This window comes from Ceratina calcarata, unplaced genomic scaffold, assembly GCF_001652005.2.
Source record: "Ceratina calcarata isolate Rehan_Ccalc_2016 unplaced genomic scaffold, ASM165200v1 scaffold511.2, whole genome shotgun sequence".
Taxonomy (NCBI): Eukaryota; Metazoa; Arthropoda; class Insecta; order Hymenoptera; family Apidae; genus Ceratina; species Ceratina calcarata.
The window spans coordinates 66406-88534 of NW_017175646.1; the positions used below are offsets into that span (position 1 = coordinate 66406).

The window sequence follows — 22129 nt, forward strand, 5'->3', positions numbered from 1 at the left end:
GTCCCGTTTTTGTTTTCTGAATTTACAGTATTCAAACCTGCTTATAAGATCGATCACCAAGTTATCACGATCCGACAACACGATAATACGAGAATGACGGCGTTGATAACGGTACGCACAAATCGGGCTTAAGGCATAAGACATGGCGACTCACTGTTTAATTTTAACGTATATGGACGAACAACGTTTAATAACAGAGAGGGAATTTAATGATGAGTGACTGTGATTTATAAACAAATGAATAATGCTGGAACTTGTAACAATCAGAAAGTGTGAATATACGTAATAAGTGCGGCGGTATAGCATATATATAATATAGGTGATAGCCGTAAAGCTTTTTGCGGTTAAATATAAATATTAAACTGTTAAAACAATGTGATTAGCATTAGTAACAATTAAAAGATAAGGAGATGGAGTTAAATAATTTTGTATACTTCTTCGTAATAATTTTTGCTGTCTCTGCTGTGAGTACAACAATATTTAAAATTTATTTCTTTATGTTATCTTATCTATTTTATCTAATGTTTTTTACATTATTTACAGACTAATAATTATTGTATTATACCCGAACCGATACGGAAAGTATCTACGTATAATTTCACGACATTGACGAACTTGAAAGATCCAGCACGCGATATTAATTTGCATTTTAGTCATGTGGACAGCGGATCCATAAGACTACAGCTTTGTCAACAGCTTAAGAAGAAATGCAATTCGAAAGATGGTTACAGTGTCTGCTTCGAAAAAGATAAGAAAGAGATTGGAATAGGTATACTGGCTAATCACCAACAATAATTATAGAATCACTTTATAAATATTACGTACATTATATAATTTTTCTTCCAAATTCTGTATTCGCTCCTAGGAAAGTTCCCAGCGAAAGTCGACATGAAAGATGGGAGAATACTATTTGTTTTCACAGGCGATAACTGTAGAGATAATACTAATTACACAGTGAATATTATAATGAAGTGCGATTACGAAGTCATGGGCGATTCTAAACCAGAATTCATTCATGAGGTATGTACGGTTTTAGTTTTCTTTGATGTCTGTTACATATTATTTTAATTCCTTAGACATTCGAGAAGTGTACTTTATTTTTAATATGGAGAACCGCAGCGGCTTGTGGGAACAGAACAATACAAAATTGCACTTTGACTGATAAAGCAACCGGATTACATTATGATTTATCATCATTGACGAAGTATTCGGAGAATTACGTGATCCCACTGGGCGACAGGACCGCGCCGAAAATAATACTGAACGTGTGTCATTCAGTTATATTCGAATACAACGCTTTATGTCAGATGACGAATGGTGCCTGTTTACAAGATCCTAATAAAAATGGGTAAATAATGAATACAGTCGTCGACGAATTGTTCTCAGTAATATTAAATATATATTTTCTTGCAGATACGAAAGTCTTGGCGATGTACAAAAACCACCGTATTTAGATAATAATTCTAATATAAAATTGGAATATGAGGATGGAGCAATATGCAAAACTGATAAAAAAGTTCCACATATAAAAACAACTATTACTTTTACATGCGATTTCAATGCTGTAGTAAGTACACTGTGTAACAAGAACGTCTTTTATATTTACCTGTCTCTTATTCTTGTTCTAATCGAATTTATATTATTCAGGATACAATTCCAGAATATATAGGTGGCAGCGAGGAGTGTAATTATCAGTTATTATGGAGGACAGCTGCTGCTTGCAGTACAGAATCTTTAAAAAATCGTACTGCGTCCATAGCTAACAAGTCCACGGTAATACTCGCGGTGATAATTTACGAGTTACATATTTGAAGTCGGCCTGTTACAACAGTCAACTTGTATCTTACGTACAGTAATTATTAAGTTTGGGATTTAGCATAAACTATTTTATTACAAGATACATTTAACATTTTTTTTAAAGGTGAAATGTGTCACGGAAGACGACGCAGTGAATCTTGGCTCGCTAATAAAATCTACTGACAATTATGTAATTAAAATGAACAAAACTGAGTTTTACATAAATGTGTGTAGACCGTTGGTCTCGAATCCGCACACAAATTTGAAGTGTGTATTCGATGGGAGCGCCGTATGTAAAGTATCTTCAGGTACCAATGGGAATGTACCTGTAACGAACGAAACAGTGAGTATTGTCTATATCAGGGATAGGAAACCGTTTTTATAAAAAGCCATATGCATTTTTTGAAATAGTGAAAAAGCCCCCACAACAATTTTACCACTGTATCGTTAATAATGTTTAATGTTTCGATTCGCAGAGTTTAGGATTCCCGAAAGAGAGTCCTATAATTAACGATAATCACGAAACGGTGTTACGTTACACAGACGGTTCAACCTGTCCAGAGAATGAGAAAAGATTGATATCGTCTAATATCACATTTCCGTGTGATACCAGTGACAAGGTAATCGTCTCAGCGATTAATCTGCTTCAACTGTTTATACAAACGCTTGGCGCGACGATGTGATGAAACTTATGTTTACACAATTTTGTAGCAGTTACCAGAATTTAAAAAATATGAAGACTGTACTTATGTATTTGAATGGAAAACGAGGCTGACTTGTGGCGCAGTAATGGGAAATTGGGTTTCGCCTTGCATAATTAAAGATCCGTCGCACGAATGCGATTTGTCTTTATTACAGAAAGTATATCATGTAAGTACATATTTGTACGTGTTCTTATTTCGATAGAATGCATAGTAAATAACTCATAAAATTCCCGATCTATTTATTATATTAGCCGTGTAATTTTTCTTTTAGGTAAAAAGTAAGCAGGGAAAGGGATACAATATATCGATTTGCAACAGTAATAAAGAATCGACATCGAAAGGCTGTAACTCCGCTATTTGTGATGATAACAATAACAATTATGGTTCCATCGGAAGCGTGATTTTCGATTACGGGAGAGACGAGATCAAGATTCAGTACACTAACGGCGGTAAATGCGCTGACAAGAGTGAGTACCCGAAGTTACACTCTCTAAGTCTATTAACACGACCGAGCGAAATATTTTTAACATCAACCTGTAATTTGTATTAAATGCTTTTTTAATTAGGTTCCTACACGTCGGAAGTGAGATTGATTTGTACAAAGATGATAGGAATCGGTACCCCGGAGCTGTTATGGGTAAGTGGAAAAATTATTTATTCACAGTTCACGACTTTCTTTATGCTTAATATTTTCTGCGCTTCGTCGTATTTAGAGTTTTCTACCTTTTTTCTCTTTTTCTGTAAGTGGAAAAGTAATAGAATAGTACCACGATTAATAGAAAGAGATTCTTTATTTATTAATATACAACTGTTCAGTGTTGCTAAATATTCTTATCATTTGAAACAACTTGTCATTCGTTCAATCGAAATTTGATCGAATAGGAAGCATTCTTAGATTTTGATAAATTCATTAATTGAATGCTTTACATACAGTGAATTATTATTATGAGCATTATTTATTATGAGCATTGACGTATCTATCTATGTAGTATATACAATACTAGAGTATCTTGTTTGTCTATGTACAAAACGATATAAAAATTAAGTCAGATAATCAACAAGTTCCTTGTACACATGTGTCGAGAAATCTGGTACACTCATACAGTGCTACATTGTACTTTGTTCTTCAAATTATACTTAATCAGCTCTTCCGAAGATAGTATAAATGCGGTCTTGCTGTTTGGCGATTTCTCACCATTCAGGTCTTTCTTATCGTCACATATGAATTTAATGTTGATAGCATCAGCCGGTGGGGTGGTAGTCGTTGGCGATTTGTTAATAGCGTTGTAAATCAGTTCGTTCTTTTCACCAATCTGTATAGTCGGCTTGTTCCTCGCGAATATCCTATTTGCGTTCTTTTGAGAGTGAGGCAAAGCGTATCTCAATTTATCCCAGAACCAGGGATCTCCCCATTTGACATACGTGTTCATGCTGATGTAAGCTTTTAATTCAGGATCGAGATCCTCGGTGTTCCCGATGTCTCCGTAGAGAACTAGAATAACTCTGGCTCGTCCTTCGGTCAAGGCTTGTCTGTGGGCAGCCCTGAACTCCATACGACCCCAAACGCTCTCCAAAAAGTTTGGCGATAAGATGACTACGGTTCTCCTTGAATCCTCGACGGATCTTGCAATTTGATTAGGTATCCATTCTCCTGCCAACCAATCGCGGAAGTGGAGACACAGTTTATATTTCCGAGGACCGTTCTCCAGTTTCGGCACCAACTCGTTTACGACGAACTCTTCGTCTTTGTGAGAATAACTTATGAACGCGTCGTACGTTTTGTCTTTGTCCAACTCATTTTCCGTGACTAGGAACAGGCAAATTTGATGTGAATACAGCCATATTTTTATCTCTTTCTGGTATCTGTAATAGAGCGCTGCCACAGATCCGAAAATTATTCCCAAAAGCGCTACCGTTCCGCATATGATCATTATCGTGGTCGTATTCGTTGGACATAAATCGGCAGCTATCATCTTTATCACAGGTTTGTTACGATTTCTGCACCTTATTCTATCCGATTGGGAAATAGTACTGATTTTCGTTTGGATGAAGTTCAGGAAATCGAGAGAATTGCAATTACACTCCCATGGATTGTCGTCCAAAGTTATAGCAGATAAATTGCTGTGACTTAAGTAACGGAGAGTGGAAGGGCTCAAGTAGGTCAGGTTGTTACTATGCAGTTCGAGCACACTCAAATTTTTAGGTAGTTCTTTCGAGTCCAGCTCCCTTAAACTATTGTTCCCCAATAATAATTTATACATCTCCGTATCAGCACCTAATTGCCAGTTCAAATCTTTTAATCCGTTTCCGGTTAAATCGACGACCAGTCGGTGTCCCTCCAGGCTCTTGATTTCATTCGGTGGGTTCATTAAATTTTTGTAAGAACAATCTACAACGAATTCTGAATATTTCGGTTCGCTGTAACATTTGCAGTCTGACGGGCAGGGTTCCTCGACTTCGCATTTAAAGTACTTTGATTTAAGATCTCTGACTGCTACGTTCTTCAGCCACTGTGGACTCTCGCATGTTAGATTATCTATTTCAATGTGAAAATAATTCGAAGCGAACGGCATATCTCCTTCCAGGTATCGAATCAAATTGTAAACCTCGCAATCGCAATCTAAAGGATTACGGTCGACGAGTATAATGACATCACGGGGATTCATTTGAAATCTAGAGATTCTTTCTGCTGTTGCCAAAGATATTTGTCTTATCAAGTTGTCACGGAGATCCACTCGAATGTTGTTCGACAAAAATTGAAGATCTTCCGCCTTAAAAATAATGAGAATTTCTTTTAAGTTAAATAAGTACACTCGAGAAATTAATTTACTAAATAGATGTTATCGTCTATAACTTTTGAAAAACGTCTGAATTTATATAAAGACATACCACTATTTGAGGAATCTGATTGTGACTCAGATCAAGAATCCTCAATTTTAAGGTGATTACGACCCAATCGTTGAATATCTCTGTTATATTATTTCTCGCCAGATGCAATTCCTCCAGATTTATGCAAGCATGGAAAGGTGAATTCTTTCCAAACTCGTGGAAGAAAGACGGCGACGTATTGAATGTTAACTGATTATCTGAAAATATTGCGACCCGTAGATTGTCCAGGTAATTGAAGCTAGTGTCCTCAATGATTTTTAAACGATTTCGAGACATATCCAACGTTTTTAGCGATCTTAAGCTCCTCAACAGATTTCTAGAGATACAAAAACGCATTTTAAAGCCTCATCAACGCATCCTGACCAGTGTTAAGTGATCGAACAGACCTCGAAATCGATTCCAGATGATTCCTCGACAGGTTCAACGACTCTAGACTTTCCAAGTCCTCGAACGTTCCGTCCAGCAGTGTCGTCAATTCATTAAAATTTAATTCCAATCTTTTTAGCTGCCTTAAACCAGAAAACAACCTCTCAGGCAGATGCGCTAAATAATTTCTCTGTATACTAATATTGACCAAGTTTACAGAATTGTAAAATAAATCTTCGGGTAATTCTACCAATCCGTTTCTTTTTAATTCGACCGTATGCAGCTGAGTCAGATTGGCGAGAAAGCCCTTAGGTAGACTGGTCAGATTTCTTTTATTACTGTAAAGTTTAAAAGTATTAAGCTTACTCGTCTTTTCTAGCAAACCTTCGGGTAAACCGTTTTGAGAAAAATTGTTCATAAACAGATTCAAGGTCTCCAACTTTTTTAAATCGTGAAAAATTCCTTTGGGCAAACTCTCCAAGTTGTTAGAGTTTAAATCTAAGGAATTTAGAGAATCTAACTTGTCGAATATTTTTGCAGGCAATTTTCTGAATTTGTTTCGCCATAAATTTAAAAATCTGAGTTTGCCTAAGGAGCTGAACAGTCCTTGAGGTATTTCTGCTATGTTGTTATCTCCTAATTCTAAGACCTCCAATTCTGGAGTGCTTTTGAATATCCCGGCGGGCAGTTGTACATTGTTCTCCCTCAGGTCGAGCCAGACAAGTTTCGGTATATTTTCGAATAGATTTCGAGGGAGTTTGGTCAAATTATTGCTGGACAAGGTCAGTCTTTGCAAATCTGGATAGCCTGAGAGGTGTTCTTTGGTAAGCTTCGAGGTCAAATTGCCGTAAGATTGGAATGTCAATTTCTTTGTTTCGAGTACGCCTAATGATCTCGATATCTCTCCCAGACTAATGTTCGTGGGCAGATCGCATATTCTAAACGACAAGTAATTCATTTTCATCGGTCGTAACACGTTTAATACAGGGAAGTCGGCCCATTTCGGAGAATTTTGACATTCGATCTGAAAATATAATTCTTTTTTTATTAATGATACTTTTAATATTAATAATAAAAGAGATGTTGTTGTGAATGATTATCGAGCGCAAAAGTTTTGAAATAGTTGAAAATAAGCATAACAATCCGCGGTATAGCTAAGTAAGCATGACCTGGGGTCAAAACAACATTAAAATCAAATGTCATCATCAAAGTTCTACAGCTTTCGTTTAAAACTTTTTTTTATAACAATAATCAGTTTCTCGGTGTTCATGTAACAGAATTTTTATTGTACAGGACCAAAACGAGAATTAGGAAATTTGAAAAAGAAACATTTCTGTCGTTTCATTATCCGTACTTATACAATTCGTGTAACTGTTGGCACTTACTCTCAAGTGTTCATTTGGTTGCACGTAGAATACAAAAGCCGAATTCGTCTGATCTCTACATTCTATTTGGTAATCTCTAGTGAACGTCGGGATGCAGGTGCAATTTCCTTGGGTCGGACATTGAACGTCCGATCCTCTGCTTATTCCTGTTGTCCAGAAGATCCAGAGGATCCATTGGAAAATCCAATATCGATGGACCATAGTGCTTTATTAAAAACCTTCAGAAAAAGTATATAGAACTCTAAAGTTTCGTCAAAATCGAGATAATCGCATTATTCTAATTACATTTTATATAATTCAACGTGTAGCAAATACTGTCGAGAATAATTCGATATTTCTTTTTTGCTTTGAGTTTTCCTTATTTGTTTCTTTATTAAAAGCTTTAGGAAAAAGTATGAAACTCTAAAGTTTCGTAAAAATCGAGCTTAAATATTCTTGACATTTATTCGCCACTGTTTATTACCCCGTCGCTTCGGGTTTTTCTTACTTTTTTTCTTTTCCAGGAACGAGCGTGCACAAACACAACTTGTTTGATCACGTGAACGTCTATACAGATACGTACAAACACATCATAAACTCAAATTCACGTTTACTTATTATTCCACCGTTTCTTCCCATAATAGAAAAATTTAACAGATTTTTAACATCACTTTACGCATCGTCGTATTTAATTAACAGACTAGAAGTTGAAGCGTCTAATCTTTTTGTTTTGAATTTTTTGATAAAAACAAGAAAAATGGCGTTGGACGATATCGAAATCGATCGGTATGCTTGATCACACCGATAGTCACCACATCTCACAGAATTTAATTCACTTTATAATAATCCTCGGATTCTAATGGTACACTCGTTATGTCACGACGACGTTTAATTAGTTAATTTAATAAATGCACTGTCGATTATCACTTATCACGGTCTAAGTTCGTTTACATATTATGTATAGACCTATCGAGCGTGCCTCAATATGGTGGAATGCCTACGTACTGCGTGATAATCGAATACTTTGCGACAGTACATACTTATATACGTATCCGTATACTGCGGCTGATTGAATCCCGGACTTGGTTCCCACCCACACATGGGAAACGTACATATTCACGTATGTCTAAGTAAGTAGCGAGGAAAGTGTTGAAGATGGAGAGATAGAGAACGCGCCAGATTTTCTGTGTATGCGTATAAACCGGGTCCGGAATTAAATGAACATTCCATGTCGTGGAAAGAAGAGTGGGTAATGGGAAGATGACGCAGGAGGTGGACACGATCAGGGAATGTCCCTCCTATGTATATGTATATTTACTATCATCTGTACACAAGTCCTATTGCTGTCTATAACTACACTTGAGAATCATTTGCGATAAGCACTTACGTGCGAGAAACTTGGGGAAGTTCGATTATCATTTTTGCTAGTCAGCTATAATATATATATATAAATTCTATTGCTATCTAAAATCTAACATTATCTCGAGCTTTGGGAATTCTTTGCGATAAGCGTTTACAGAGAAATTTCATTACTATTTTTGTTTTTCAGGAATCAGAGTGCAGTGCTGAATTCGAATGGCATACGAACGTCACTTGTTCCTGTAGCAGTTCTATCTCTGGAAATTCCTACCCGAATTCGCGAGAAAATAATGCTACTCCGATCATTTCTTCTTCTAGTCACAGTAAGTATAATGAGAAACAGAGTATTCTAATGACGAAGGAGTGTTGTACTCAGGATCGTTTTCTGTGATGGATTAGCAATTTAAAATGAAAATCAGTAACGAGTTATTATTATGTTTCAGCCGGGACGATAGCAGGTATAACATTAACAATCGTAGCACTGATATCAGCATTTATCTATTTCCGGAATCCGGATAAGAGAGCATGCTTCAAGTCTTGTTACAATTTATTTAACTCGAGGAGAGACAACGGGAGAGTTCAATATTGCAGGGTAATTATTACGAAACGATTGACAAACGAATAAATGATTGGTCGTTTATAATATTAGTTATTTCAGGTGAATACCACTGAAGAGGCTCGACTTTTACTGGACATTGATCCGACTCAATGCCAAACTGACAGCGATGATGATTTACTAAACGCTTAATCTATTAAGAAACTACAATTATAATTAATGTGATTAACATTGTTGGCTGTTTTTCTTTCTTTCTATAGTTGCCATTGTCGATAAGAGTAATGATTTAACCGTTTGTATATAAAAAGAGTGTAAAGAAAGTGGAAGAGACCGGGTAATAAGAACATTAAACGAATAGTGTTTACATTAATTTATTTAATTAATTAATATCTCCCACCAACTTCTTCCAAACCGTAATTTACGTGTCGCTAACAAAATTCTTTTACATTTGGAATGGTCAGCGTTATCCTTTCTTTTCTTTACAACTTTCTCTTATCACAAAATATCGAGGTAATAAATAATAAGATCATAAAGAATCGTACAAGAATCAAATCAGGTTGAAAGATAGTCTGAACGTTTAAAGTCTTTCAACCATTTGTTTAACGATATAACGCGATGCTCCAATCTGCCAGAAAATGACGTGACCGTGATCCTTCTTTTTCATCCGGATGCGTGGACCACGATCGCCTGCCGATCATCATTGGCAGGTTGTCATCTTTATTTAGGAAATGAAAAGAATCAAGAGGCCCGTGACCATTATCCGGAAAATAGTGGCCTCCAGAAAAGCATATCGATGAAAACGAAATGAAAATAAGAACGCTCCAGTGTCGACTTGCACGAGAGGCAAATGAAAAAAGTAACAATACTGTATACTGTGACGTATAAAAAGAAAATATAGCAACGTTCGTAGGGATACGAAGCTGTTCGAGTCCTGTAGAATTTTCTCCAAGACGCGTAAACACGGTTTTTCACAAAGATGAGCAGGGAGATCGCCAATGAGCCCGTTTAACGATTAAATCGGCTCATCGGTAATCTCCTCCGGTTTCTATCTCTGATTTTTCATTCCAATCCAATCGTACCTTCAATAATAACGATTCATTTGTTTTTTTTTTTCTTCATATACTTACATTTACAATATTATTTACAACTGTTTGGCACCAGAAAAGATTTTAACATTTTTCTATCTTGTTGCTCCATTTCTGTCGAATGGAAAATCGTGGTAACGTTTCTCGAATAGATCGAAGCGTTTTTATCATTTCACACATACATAGTACATATATCTTTATTGGGCCATCTTTAGTATTTTAGCTCTCTTTTTTTTGTGTCCAAACAGCTTCTTCTTTTTGGCATTTGGATTTAGAAATGTACAATGCGCCGGCGTCTCTGTTTCAAAATTCGTGAAATAAAGCGGAATGTATTTTCGCGTTACTTTAGGTATATGCAGAGAGAGAATAAAATAGCGGCGATTATGAAGATCGGTTGAGTTAAAGGTCGATAAGTTCCGAACCCGTCGATTATCATCGCGAAAATTCTGCGTCCCGCACAGACATGAAAAAATAGACCGAACACCCAACGCGTATTTTGGTCTCCAGGAGCTTATTTCTCTCTCCCGTTAATTTCCTTCCTTTCGGTCTATCCTCACGTGTCTATGGTCGGCCACTTTCTCTACAAATTAAATAACAGACGGATTCGAACAAATCTAAGACGTTCTCATAATTGGCCTCTCCTTTTTCAAATATCAATAATCAACAACTTACCGACCAGTAATTCGATAATTTTAATTATTAGCATGATCGCTGCCATTTCAAAGAGAAAGGAAAGAGACTGACTGCCACTGGTACTCGTTTAAACATTATTCATCGTTTCTCTTTATAAATTCCAGACTGCCCAGCAGCCAGAGACTTTGTTCTTTTTTTGTTTCTTTTCTTGTTTATCACAACTTAAACACTTATACGGTATTATTTATAATTAACACTAGTTCTTCTCTCTTTTGTAAATATATATGTGTATATTAATATTTACTCATAAATATATTATGTGTGCATCTGCATATGCGTATGTACGTACATTACGCATATATAGATTATTATTTTTTTCGATTAACAATCCAGCCGTTGTCTTTCTCGAGACATATCGTTTACTTTTTCTAAGAATTCATCTGGACAATTTTTGTTTAAAGATGGCCATTGTTCATAGATTTTCTTCTGTTAGCGAAATTCCTTCGATCAGATAAGTAACTCTATTGCTGATAAAAATAAGTAAATAAGAACAAATATACTGTTTATCGCGCTTTCCCCTTCTCTCATCTTATTTCTTACTTATCTCGCTAAAAGATATAGAAAAATATTGGAGCTGAGACGAGAAGCCACTAGACGCTGAGGAAACGAAAGTACAAGGGAACGTTCCTGTGACCAAGAGGTAGGAATCGCATTCAGCTCCATCCTCACTGGAGTCATAAATCCTAAACTCCTGTCGGAAAAAGTAACTGCGGTCTAAGAGAAATCCAAGACGGACAGTTCCGTTCGTATAGTAAATGTGTAGATCGATAGTAAAAAAATTTCCCTCATCAAACATCGTAACTAATTTTTCTTGGATAAATTTAAGTTTTCTATTTTATTCCATGCTTTATCACGGCTGAAGAAGGTCGTCTAACTATCTCTTCTGTTCCTTATGTTGTGAAAAGCGGTAACACAACGATAACGTTGAAAAGAAAAAGCATTAAAGACCGAAAACTATTACATGAGAGGCTGTTACCACCCGTTTTGCATTTCTCTCAAACCGTCTCACAGTTCATCCCGTCTAGGATAGAGCTGAATGAGGAATAAGAATAGTAGAATATCCACAAGTGAAGTAACGGATATCCCTGATTCCTCTAGAATCTAAGAACAGATTCATTTACAAGTATATAAAGGATCGAGTTTCAATTTAGTTCGGGCGACACGTTCTGTCTAGTGGCTTCGTAAATTTTCTCAGTGACTAGTAACAACCACAAATGAGATCTTTCTCCTAGAAATCAGGTAATAAGTAATACATCGAAGGACTATTATTTTAAATTCCATTGACTAGATTCGACTAGTTTCCATTCTTTCTTCATCGTTTTTTGGTAAAATTTTGCTGCGTCGTAGTTTGTGCTTTGCAGCTCCGTCACGTTTGTGCTATTTCGTTCAATTTGTGCCGGTTTGTCCGTCTGCGTGAAACGTCCCGTTATAATTTACACAAAAGAGCTGGTTCGTTTCCTCGAGAAATAAAATCGAAGGCAATAACGATGTTAACAGCTCTTTTGTGGCATTTACAAAGGGAGGCAAGCGTAGGTACTTTCTCATGATCATTTAACTTCGATTCAATGTTTCAATAATAATTGAAATTCGAACTGATTTTCCCCCTCAAAATCGAATTTCAATCATTAATCGTAGCTCGCAGTTACTCGCTGTGTTACGACTACCTTGCTTTAATCATTCTCTGGTGACGTTCGATCCGGGCTCAGAACACCTCTGGTTCCGGTTCGTTGGATGGCGCGGCTTGAAGTGACAACTGCATGCTCGACTCTGTATTCCTCCTCTTCATCTTGTTCTTCGTTTTCTTCAGCATCGTTGCCTGAGGGAATCATACCGCGTATAAAATATACCTCCTATAAAATTTCTGGCAGATATAGGGTGTTCGAGATTCACCTTTAGGGCTGATTTAAGTACGACGACGTCTCCAGGACTTTGTACCCAGGGTTCCCCATCCACTTGGACCGGAATATCCGAGTGTAAATGGATTTTTATGTGTCCACCCTTGAGAAATGTTCTTTTGTTACCTTCAAGTGTCTCAAGATTTCTACGTCTAACTTTATTTTCAATGTTACCTGAGCTATCCTCATCGCCGTTCTCAATCCCGATTGGATTTGCCCTAAATGTATTACTCCGGTTACGCCCACCACTTCCAGCATCCCATCGCCGTGATTAGGCGTGTGGAAGTGATCTTCCTTGGTGTCGGGCCCCCAGGGGTTTGCACCGGAACCCCAACTGTAATAAATCACCGTAAAGATATTTAGAAAAGCAATTAATAGGACGATCTTTGATGACGTACCTCAAGATGTTAAGAATAATGATTCCTTCCACTTGAGGCAGTTCCACTAGTCTCCCGTCGACTTCCAGTCGTATTTCCTTGTGCAGGTCCTTGCATGGCTTCCTCTTGACCATCTTTTTTAAGCCCATGGTCACGTACACTCCTTTGTTCCTTAATCTGCTCTTAAACTTATTCGGATTCTCCTCTCTGGCGTTGTGGAAATCGAGGCAAAGGTCTGCGTCCAGACCGATGCCGAAATAATTGTTCATGACAAAGATCTGAGTGTTGTCCTCGCTTGTGCCTGCTCCTGCAATTATCCAAATGAATAAAGAAGTTGCTGATGGAGGTTCGATATCGAAACAAAAATGATAAGGAATTTGAAAATTATTTTTATACTGGACACAGTTTTAAAACTTCATACGACGTTAGATACACCCACATACAAGATTAGCTCCCAGATAGATGGAAATAGTTTTCAAATAATTGTTATTTCGGTATCGAATCTCCTTGACAAATTTTCTAGCAATTTATTCAGTCGAATCCTCGATTCAACCGAGAGATCGCTCACCGCTACTGTTGCCTGCCGTTTGTTCCTTCTCCTTCTCCTCCGGATGGAAGACCACCGTCCACCTGTCTAAAAGCGATTCCTCGGCCTCTATCACATCTCGAAGAAGATTTAAAGGATCTTCGTCTCCGGTATAGCCGGATCCCCAACAGAGAACTCTTGCTAAATCGTTCCCAGTTCCCAGAGGAACTATGGCACAAGCTGGGGAAGAACACTCGCTGTCCTGGCCGACGTTGTCTAAGCACTGAAGAACCCAGCCGATAGTCCCGTCGCCACCGCAAACGAGGATTTTGTAGTCCTTTATGTGACGGAAGACGTACAGCCTGGAACGAAACAAAAAGAAACAAAATGGTACGCTTTGTGAAAGTGTGACAAAAAAAAAGTTAGATCAACGATGCTCACCCTGGCAATGGACCGCCATTGTCCAAATCGAAAACCTGATAGGGATTCAACAATTTTCGGAAACTTGATATCAGTTGTAGTCCTTGGCACCCACCGGATTTCACGTTAACGAACACTAGCAGAGGTTGAACTCCAGACGGAACCATGCTAGGCTCGATACTGGGTAGCAGCATAACTTCAAGAAATGCAATCGAAAGTTAGTAAAAACGAAAAGTCGTGTAACTTTCGTGATTACTAAAAGAGAAAACTTACCTAAAAGGTGTTTGTCCTCGTACTTGGATTCCCTCAAAGCGTACAGTGCTCTCACGGCCTTCTCAGAGTCCTCGTAGATGATCACCATCGATCCGTATTCGTAATAAATTGGACCAATGTAGGAAAATTTGTTTTCTAAGTGAAAAATTAAACAAGCTGAAGGAACTCTGATTTACTCTTGTCACTCGAATATATAATTTTTCTATAATACAACGTTAAAAGATTTGTCGTTTAATTTTAACAATATTTACCTTTCCCAAGGAATTCAGTAAGCATATTCTCGTATATCCTCTCGGAGAGATTCGGTGGTAAATTTCCCACGAATAGCGCCAAATTCGGTCCGTGGGGATCCTGTTTCAGTTGAAGATAGAACCGCATCAACTCCATTTGCCTTATCGAATCCTTTCCGAGCTGTTTCACGATTTCCCACGGCTTCTCTTCGCGCGACAAGACTCTCTCGGTCACTAGAGAAGATTAAGAATAGACTTTGAGCTAGCAGCAAACTATAATTCCACCACTAGTTCTATTAAATACATGGTGTCTAGCAGCATTTGCAATTACATGTCGAAGTGTAAGACGAAACGTCGAATTTAAACATATATATGTATATTTTTTCTTTACCTCCACGGTCTAAAAGAATCTCGCTGCAGCGATAGTCCTCGGAGTTGAAATTTTGCAAGCCAAACTTCTGCAGGGATTCGTCAATCAAATCGGATATCGTAGTGGATTCAGTTACAGGAACTATGCAGAACGAATCGGACACCTGGAGTTTCCCTGGGTAGACCCTTACTTCTCCGGTTTCCGTGTCCCTATGATACGACAATTAGAAACTATTGCCTACCTGAATTCAATCTAAACGTCTCCCGTTTCATTTGGCGAACAATAATCGGTCAATTACGATGTAATAAGAATCGAAGCGTGAAAGAACTTACTTGAATCGTAAGAAGACAGCCGGACGTTTTCCTTCTTTGCGATTCAAGTTTAGAACTGGAGTAGGGTCGCATAGCTCCATCTCGTCCGACGCGTACGAGTCCGTGAGGTAAAAGTTGCCTAGCAGCATCGAAGAAATCAACAATTTCAGCGTTTCATTCAATGTTTTTATAAAATATCCGCAGTCTCCGTATAATGGCCCCCATTAATTATTCGGACACATTTCAAAACAGAACAACTTTTTTAATATTGGACCAATAATGTTAGAATCCTCAGTTTCCTAAATAATATGTTTGCATAATTGCATAAAACCTGCAGTTTGATAATTATAAACTGGATGATACTCACTAGGATCTTTAGTAATGTGAAACGCTCTCAAAGCAGAGGTGAGCACTTGTTCCTTCGTAGCTTGCCTCGGAACAGTTATTACCCTGAATATCCTTCTTCTCAACGAACTGTTCCCATCGTATACCTTGATCGTCTCTGTATGGCACAGTGAAATAAAAGTAACGTCCGATAAACAGTTCTTTTGATCAGTAAAGAGTAGAACGATCGAATTGGCAAAGTAAAAAATTGATTAAAAAGACGGACGAAATGTTGTAACGTATCTATGTATGGAAATACCTTCGTCACCTCTTTCTTTGTCTTCTTTTTCCTTGGGAGACCTCGGATCCCGGCTGTGAGTACTTCCCGGCCCTGGTTCCCCGTTGTCGCGGTACTTGTTATCTCCACTGCTGAATTCCTCCGAAATACTTCGGGCTGTGTGATAGGAACGGAAATTTGGGATTCAGGCATTACGCGGGTAAGAAGAGAAGAGTAGTTAACGTCAGAACAGATTGCAAGGAAAAAGAGGTCGACGTTTAACACTCTCAGTGCGGAACTTTGCGAATCTCCATCATAATCAGTGAATGGAAAATCCTAGAAAATTCATTATTACTTGATTTAATCATTTTTTAACTAATATAGCGTTTTGCTAGTGTACAATATAAAAGAATTCCCTGTATATAGATTGTTATAATGGGAGGAATAAAAGAAAAATTGTAAAATGTTCCTAAACTAATAACAATGTAATAAAAGTTAATTTATATAATAGATGGACTTGAAAAAAGTTCCCGTACGTGTTCGTTCCCGACTGAGAGTGTTAACAAGCTCCTTGGTGACGGAACACCCTACCGACAGAGCGATTAATTTAATGACAGAGTCCCGCACTGAAAGTGTCTTTTTTGGCATTTTTATTTAAATCTAACATCAATAAGAAGTACAATTACATATCAATTAGGGTTCTGATTTAATCAGGATTAGTAAATCGATAATAATCAAGGGTTAATGGATAACATTCATTCAGTCAAATTAATACCAATTCTGCGTTAAAAAAGCAACTCCCAGTAGCAACAGCAAATAAAGAAAAAGGGACAGAGAGAGAGAGAGAGAGAAAGAGAATACAGTGATAAATTAGAAGCTTGGTATAAACGGCCCGGGGAATTTCATCTGAGCAGTGTCACTTCGTTTTCTATTTCTATAATCGTATCTCTATTCTTGTTTAGTTTAATCGAGCTGCATAGATTAAATTCCCGTAGCTTGTAGGCTCGTTTAAATAAATGGAAAATATGAGAAAGCAGCATGACAAAAGATTGATAAGAAAATGCTAATTTCTTGCATCCCTTTTCAAATCTTTTACAACAAGTTTATAGAGGTAACAACAGAACATTCCTTTTGTTTTTTTTTGTTTAAATAAAAACGACGATTGCTGGATTTTATGGAATACCTCGGACATACGGGGGGGAGGCACGACAATTCCCGTGGCAGCTACGCGGCAAAATAATCGATAGCCTCCTCAAAACTTCTGCTAGACGATCCCCGCCACCACTTTCGCGTTCGTTCGAGTGGTTATCTTCAAATAGAAGCAAACATAGGGGCCTATGTTTTGTTTCTGACAAGCTTACCACAAAGTTTCAGGGTACATTTCGGACGAGCCTAATTGTTCTTTGTGAGATTCGTAAATTCATGTTCGCGGAGTACATTTTCGAACCCGACGAGGTGGACCGGTTCAACGAATAGAAGCTGGCGCGAAGACCTATGGATTTTCTTCTGACAAGCTTACCAAAAATTTAGTAAAGGAAAAATAACTGTTCATAAAAAGAAACGTAAAAGGACTTGTTTGAAATACAACACCTGTGGGCACGTGCACTCTGTCGGTAAAGTATTTCTACTGGGGAAGATACTCTAATATTTCCTAGTCAGAACTATTTAGTAGTCCAGGAACGGTCACGGTTTAGCGAGTCCCTATAAAAAATAATACAAGATGTCCGGAGAACTTTCCTCTGAGGGTGCGAACAATAGGAACTGTTGAATAATACTTGTTGCATACGACGCGTACAGTGCTATTACCTGCATGGTCCTATTTAGCGTTTGCTACATTGGGAGATCTATTTACTTCTGACTAGGAATAACAACTGATTCTACGTGCAGTAACTCCCATTAATTCCCTTTGTCAAAATTGAATAAGCTTATTAATATCAGATCACACAACTTAATGAGAGTCACTATATATGTACAATATTGGCAATGTTTAAATGGAAAGGGGTAATTCTGTATAATATCTTTTATCAAGTGTATAGACACTTACGGCAGGAATACTCACGCGCCAACACTTCTTTCCGTCGCACCTGGACGCCGATTATGGCTTCCATCGGGACTTCGGTTCTGGGAATGCTGACAGCATGCGGGGGCAGGTAAATCGGTTCCAGAATACCGAAAGTGCACTCCGGGGGTATGTTCTTGTGACAGTACGAGTGCAGCTGAAAAATTAGAAGAAGTTCAGCACAAGATTCTGGAGATTTGTTAATCGGGAGGAAATACGCATTCGTACGAAGAAAGTCAAGTGTAAATGTAAATTATACATCGTTCTGATCAGTGACGTAGGAATAGAACTGCCTGAAAATCGTAAAGAAGTCGATCGATATACTGACCGTCAGTCCGCACCACTCGCACCGAAATCCCGAGAGGCACTCCGCAGAGCAGCAGGTCTTCTTGCAAACAGCACATTTTGAGTTACTGGGCAGATTTCCCTCGCGCCAGTGATGGGTGTGCTTCACCTGAGACAAATCCTTTCCAGGGAGGTAGGTGGCGTTCTCCTTGCAATCGGCCACAGCGAAATCTTGGCATTCCGCGTGCACGAAGTAGTCGCATACTAGGAATTAAAAGGGAACGATATAAATCTGCCACGGTTTAATTTGAAAAAAAGTCAGAGACTAATCCTTGATAAGCATATCTAACGATCCATAAACATACTTTCGCAGTGTACGGATAGATTATCGTCCAGCCTCTTGCGACAAACATTACAGAATTTTTTTCTACAATGGACTGGCTCGGACCAACAATGTGCCACCGGATTCTAAAACAAAGAAAAACTATGTAACCAAGCGTCAATCGTAATTAATTATTTTCCAGCTGAGAATCTAAAATGAAAAATGTAAACTATGGATGGAATAAGGCAGCCGGTCTCTAATCCATTTGTCTCGTATTTTTAAAGCTTCCCGTTAATCGTTTATTGGAATTATTAATACTTACTTTGATGAGGCTGGCAGCGATGCTGGAGCAGGGAGAGACGACGGTCTTGAGGCAGCGGTCGTGCACCACAAAATTACAAACTGCAAAAACAATTAACAATAACATGTGATTTACTTTAATTTGCTTATTGATTTTAACTTAAATATACGATGGTACCAAGGTACCAATCCGTTCCAGGATTTACCTATTGATTTCAACTTAAATGCACGGTCGTACAAAGGTACCAATCCGTTCCAGGATTTACCTATTGCTTTTAACTTAAATGTATGGTGGTACCAAGGGACGGTTTTTTGTTTAAGTTTAAATCAATAGACAAGTCTTAAAATGGATTACCGTCGTTAATGAAAACCGTCGTCATAATTCAATACGCGTGGCTGTAGTCTATTCGACTCACAATTACGATATGATTACATGAGAGAGTAAAAGCCCTAACAGTGTATTCTCGTGCTTCATACAGCCGCTCGCCGTTATCTAGGGTCGCCATTAACCAAGGTACTACTTTATAGTTATAGTTGTGGACATTGTCTTTCTTATTAGTATGAATTATTGATTTATTGGCCCTTACGCAGTTATTTAAGAACGCATTTCTAGTTATATTTAGAGAGGGCATGCATTATTTTAGATAATCAATAATCTTTGAAATAAATTATCGAGAAACGGTTAAAATTTCTGTTATTGAACATCATGAATAGACTTGGTGACCTTCATGCAAAATAAAACATTTATGGCAATCAATTAAAAGGGTGTCGGAGCGGATTGAAATTTCTTTTAGTCAAGACATTGCGTTAAGATATTTAGCTGAAGTATTGTCCCTCGGGCCTGCCGATCCTAACAAGCTATCCGAGCCTCTACTGTGCTTCTTATGCGCAAAAATTAATAAATCTCGGAGTTCAATGCCTGAAAACCTAATTAAAATTGATCGCATCCATGAAGGGTAAATGAGCTCGATCAAACGTTGCAAGAAAATATACAGGGTGGTCCACTTAAATGTAGACATAATCCAGCATTGAAAACAATGGGGCATTAGTTTATTACTATTTTTGGGTCTTGTCCCCAGAGAGGAAATTAACGCAGCCAAACACGGGTCGAGACTCATTGCCCCCAGCTGTACCTAAATTCATGAAAAAAAGATTGGTACCTTCACAGACGTAGCCTTGCTGCAACAGACCCCAGAGCATGTCGCTGCAGCCGTGACAGTTGGTGGGCTTGTGGAACGTCTTCTTGCTGAAGCTGTGGCCCCACGCCGCCGCCGCCATCTTCCTCTCCTCCTTCGCCCCCACCCTCTCACCGCGCCGCCCCACCACCCTCTCTCTTTATTATTCCACCGACAAATCCACAATTAACCACCGCATAATTAACTGTCAATGATTAACCGCCGCACCAACTAATGTTGATTAACATTATTGTTAATATTATTTAAACGACCGCATACTGTCCGCTCATTTAATTATAGTTTCCTCTCGCGAAGTAGAAAACGTATTGGCCGCCGCCATCCTGCTTCCTCCCTCCCTCGCCGTCAAGTATCTGCAATCATTCGTTCGACATTTCCTATAACAGTTAAATCGTCACTTAATAACAGTTAACTACGCAGCCATAATTAAAGAATAAAAATAACAATCGTCCGTTGTGTATCGAAATGGATTTTGTCGGAATAGCTGACAGTCACCATTTCGATCCTTTTTAACTTTACACCAGCATCATATTTGCTCAACTAACTTTCAATAAGTTTGAACCCGCCCTACTTTTAATTTCTTAACTATTCATGGATTTTATCAGAATAACAAAGAAATTAAACAGCAGAATAATAAATAATGTACGAAGAGCGAAGGTAACCATCTTGGATTCACCCCTTTGTATTTTACTCGTTCACTTGCTTAATTAACCGTAACTAACTAATTGCTTGGGACCACCCCATTAATTCGTTTCTACCTCGATATATTTAATTTTATGGCAATTAGTAATTAAAAATATTACTTTATCTTTCATTTGTATTTGAATTACTGGAAACCCATGAAAAATTACGACCGTCGCTGCGCCTTTTTTACTCTCTTCCAGTTATTCGATGTAATGGTTAATTTTATAAATGATAACGTTTTATAAACGATCGCGATGTATTATTATTTTAGATTTAACGTTTATTTAACGGCAAACGCAATGGCCGTCTTTTCCAATATTGTTACCACCGGGTCTGAACGTTCCGATTTTATAAATTCTCACTTTAGCCGCACACGATTCACCGATGAACATCGTTTTACGATACTGCTTAATTACAAATAATTCGCGACTAGTTAACCCGTTGTCAATGATAAAATTCGATTAAAAATGACAAGAAAGGAAATATCTAAGGGAAAGAATACTATTGGGCAATATGGCCGCCAATATGACGATTAATGACGTCATACAAGTTGTAGCTGCCGCCGCTGCCGCTCGCTGCTGTTATATATTTATGCGCATCTATGTACTTATTTATTATGTATATGCATGTATGGTACGCGTTTGACGATTGCTTTCAAGTACAAGTCAAACTGTCAACGAGTAACCTGATTATATATCGTTCAATTGCTGTTTTTCAATCATTGCTCAACTATTTTTAACAGGTTCAAACTATTTTATCATCTTAATAAAACACACGTTAAAAAAACTAACATTCTCAAATGAGCTTTCGTGATACACAAATCTGAAACAATTTTGGTCCCTCTTCTTTTCTCAATCTTTCCATTGAGATAAGAAAATAAATGGACAGTCTGAATTTCATTTGAATTAATACAACTTATGGACTTTGAAAATTTCCGATTGTCAGCTGATTAGTTCCAGAATTTCATTCAGAGATCGAATGAAAGTGGCATTAATCAATTCGATTTAAGTCACTACAATTTCGTTCACTTCACTTGAATTAAACCCCACATTTCAATCACCTTCTACGCGTGACTAACATTCCCGATCGAATTTAATTCATTCGGCTAACATTTTTAACTCGTAGCTATATGCGTATTTTTTCTGAATAAAATTGGAAAAATCGATTGTTACCGTTTTAAGCCAGCAGGGGCACCGCGGCCCAGCGTTACATCTTTACATATACGGGTCTCGGCACTCCTTTACGTTATCCCGACGCATTCACAGAACAGAGGGTCCTTTATCTCCATTTTATCACATTCCCATGTTTCACACTGTCCGGACAACGACAAACAGGAAAAACTGATGATACTAGCATTAATTAACACGATTTAACGGTTTGTTCCTATGGGAAAAAATGCGGAAACGTCGGCGGTGAGCGAGGCGCGAAGCGAGTCGAGCAGAGTCGAGTCGAGTCTGACTGAAACTGATC

At 38.0% G+C, this 22129-nt stretch overlaps 3 protein-coding genes across 14 annotated transcripts; 1 reads left to right on the forward strand and 2 right to left on the reverse strand.

Annotated features, from left to right (window-relative positions):
* Positions 1–278: 278 nt before the first annotated feature.
* Positions 279–9405, forward strand: Lerp (lysosomal enzyme receptor protein). Of its 4 annotated transcripts, none has more exons than XM_018029963.2 (14): positions 279–464; positions 544–769; positions 866–1020; positions 1077–1348; positions 1414–1567; positions 1648–1773; positions 1922–2140; positions 2274–2417; positions 2509–2667; positions 2773–2968; positions 3068–3138; positions 8670–8802; positions 8923–9071; positions 9129–9405. In XM_018029963.2, exons 1-14 carry the CDS (start codon positions 411–413, stop codon positions 9225–9227), a joined length of 2157 nt encoding a protein of 718 aa, XP_017885452.1. In that variant the 5' UTR covers positions 279–410; the 3' UTR covers positions 9228–9405. The 4 variants fall into 4 exon arrangements, with proteins under 4 accessions (XP_017885452.1, XP_017885454.1, XP_017885453.1 ...); XM_018029965.2 differs by having other exon boundaries at positions 9138–9405; XM_018029964.2 differs by having other exon boundaries at positions 2512–2667.
* On the reverse strand, positions 3274–8114 carry Tl (toll like receptor). The gene is made up of 5 exons (XM_018029955.2): positions 7629–8114; positions 7142–7359; positions 5777–6780; positions 5391–5706; positions 3274–5272 (listed from the first exon to the last, which is right to left on the reverse strand). The coding sequence occupies exons 2-5, from the start codon at positions 7340–7342 to the stop codon at positions 3599–3601; spliced, it is 3195 nt and encodes a 1064-aa protein (XP_017885444.1). The 5' UTR covers positions 7343–7359; positions 7629–8114; the 3' UTR covers positions 3274–3598.
* Positions 9391–22124, reverse strand: LOC108628200 (diacylglycerol kinase theta). 9 transcript variants are annotated; one of them, XM_018029957.2, is made up of 19 exons: positions 21832–22124; positions 19943–20328; positions 18805–18884; positions 18526–18628; positions 18204–18424; positions 17861–18032; positions 17000–17125; positions 15859–15993; positions 15583–15717; positions 15237–15354; positions 14926–15113; positions 14556–14768; positions 14305–14439; positions 14053–14227; positions 13654–13973; positions 13107–13392; positions 12883–13042; positions 12704–12811; positions 9391–12629 (listed from the first exon to the last, which is right to left on the reverse strand). In XM_018029957.2, the coding sequence occupies exons 2-19, from the start codon at positions 20058–20060 to the stop codon at positions 12516–12518; spliced, it is 2907 nt and encodes a 968-aa protein (XP_017885446.1). In that variant the 5' UTR covers positions 20061–20328; positions 21832–22124; the 3' UTR covers positions 9391–12515. The 9 variants fall into 9 exon arrangements, with proteins under 9 accessions (XP_017885446.1, XP_026672084.1, XP_026672085.1 ...); XM_026816283.1 differs by having other exon boundaries at positions 19943–20352; XM_026816284.1 differs by lacking the exon at positions 21832–22124 and adding an exon at positions 20779–21172.
* Positions 22125–22129: the final 5 nt, after the last annotated feature.

Excerpts from the sequence above, each read along its gene's own strand:
- Lerp (XM_018029963.2), top strand. The coding sequence starts at position 411 with ATGGAGTTAAATAATTTTGTATACTTCTTCGTAATAATTTTTGCTGTC. Across the intron at positions 465-543 it reads TAATTTTTGCTGTCTCTGCT|ACTAATAATTATTGTATTAT; the intron begins GTGAGTACAACA and ends CATTATTTACAG. Across the intron at positions 770-865 it reads TAAGAAAGAGATTGGAATAG|GAAAGTTCCCAGCGAAAGTC; the intron begins GTATACTGGCTA and ends ATTCGCTCCTAG.
- Tl (XM_018029955.2), bottom strand. The coding sequence starts at position 7,342 with ATGGTCCATCGATATTGGATTTTCCAATGGATCCTCTGGATCTTCTGG. Across the intron at positions 6,781-7,141 it reads AACCAAATGAACACTTGAGA|ATCGAATGTCAAAATTCTCC; the intron begins GTAAGTGCCAAC and ends TTATATTTTCAG. Across the intron at positions 5,707-5,776 it reads CATCTGGAATCGATTTCGAG|AAATCTGTTGAGGAGCTTAA; the intron begins GTCTGTTCGATC and ends TTGTATCTCTAG.
- LOC108628200 (XM_018029957.2), bottom strand. The coding sequence starts at position 20,060 with ATGGCGGCGGCGGCGTGGGGCCACAGCTTCAGCAAGAAGACGTTCCAC. Across the intron at positions 15,355-15,582 it reads TCACATTACTAAAGATCCTA|GCAACTTTTACCTCACGGAC; the intron begins GTGAGTATCATC and ends CGATGCTGCTAG. Across the intron at positions 13,974-14,052 it reads AATGGCGGTCCATTGCCAGG|GCTGTACGTCTTCCGTCACA; the intron begins GTGAGCATCGTT and ends GTTTCGTTCCAG.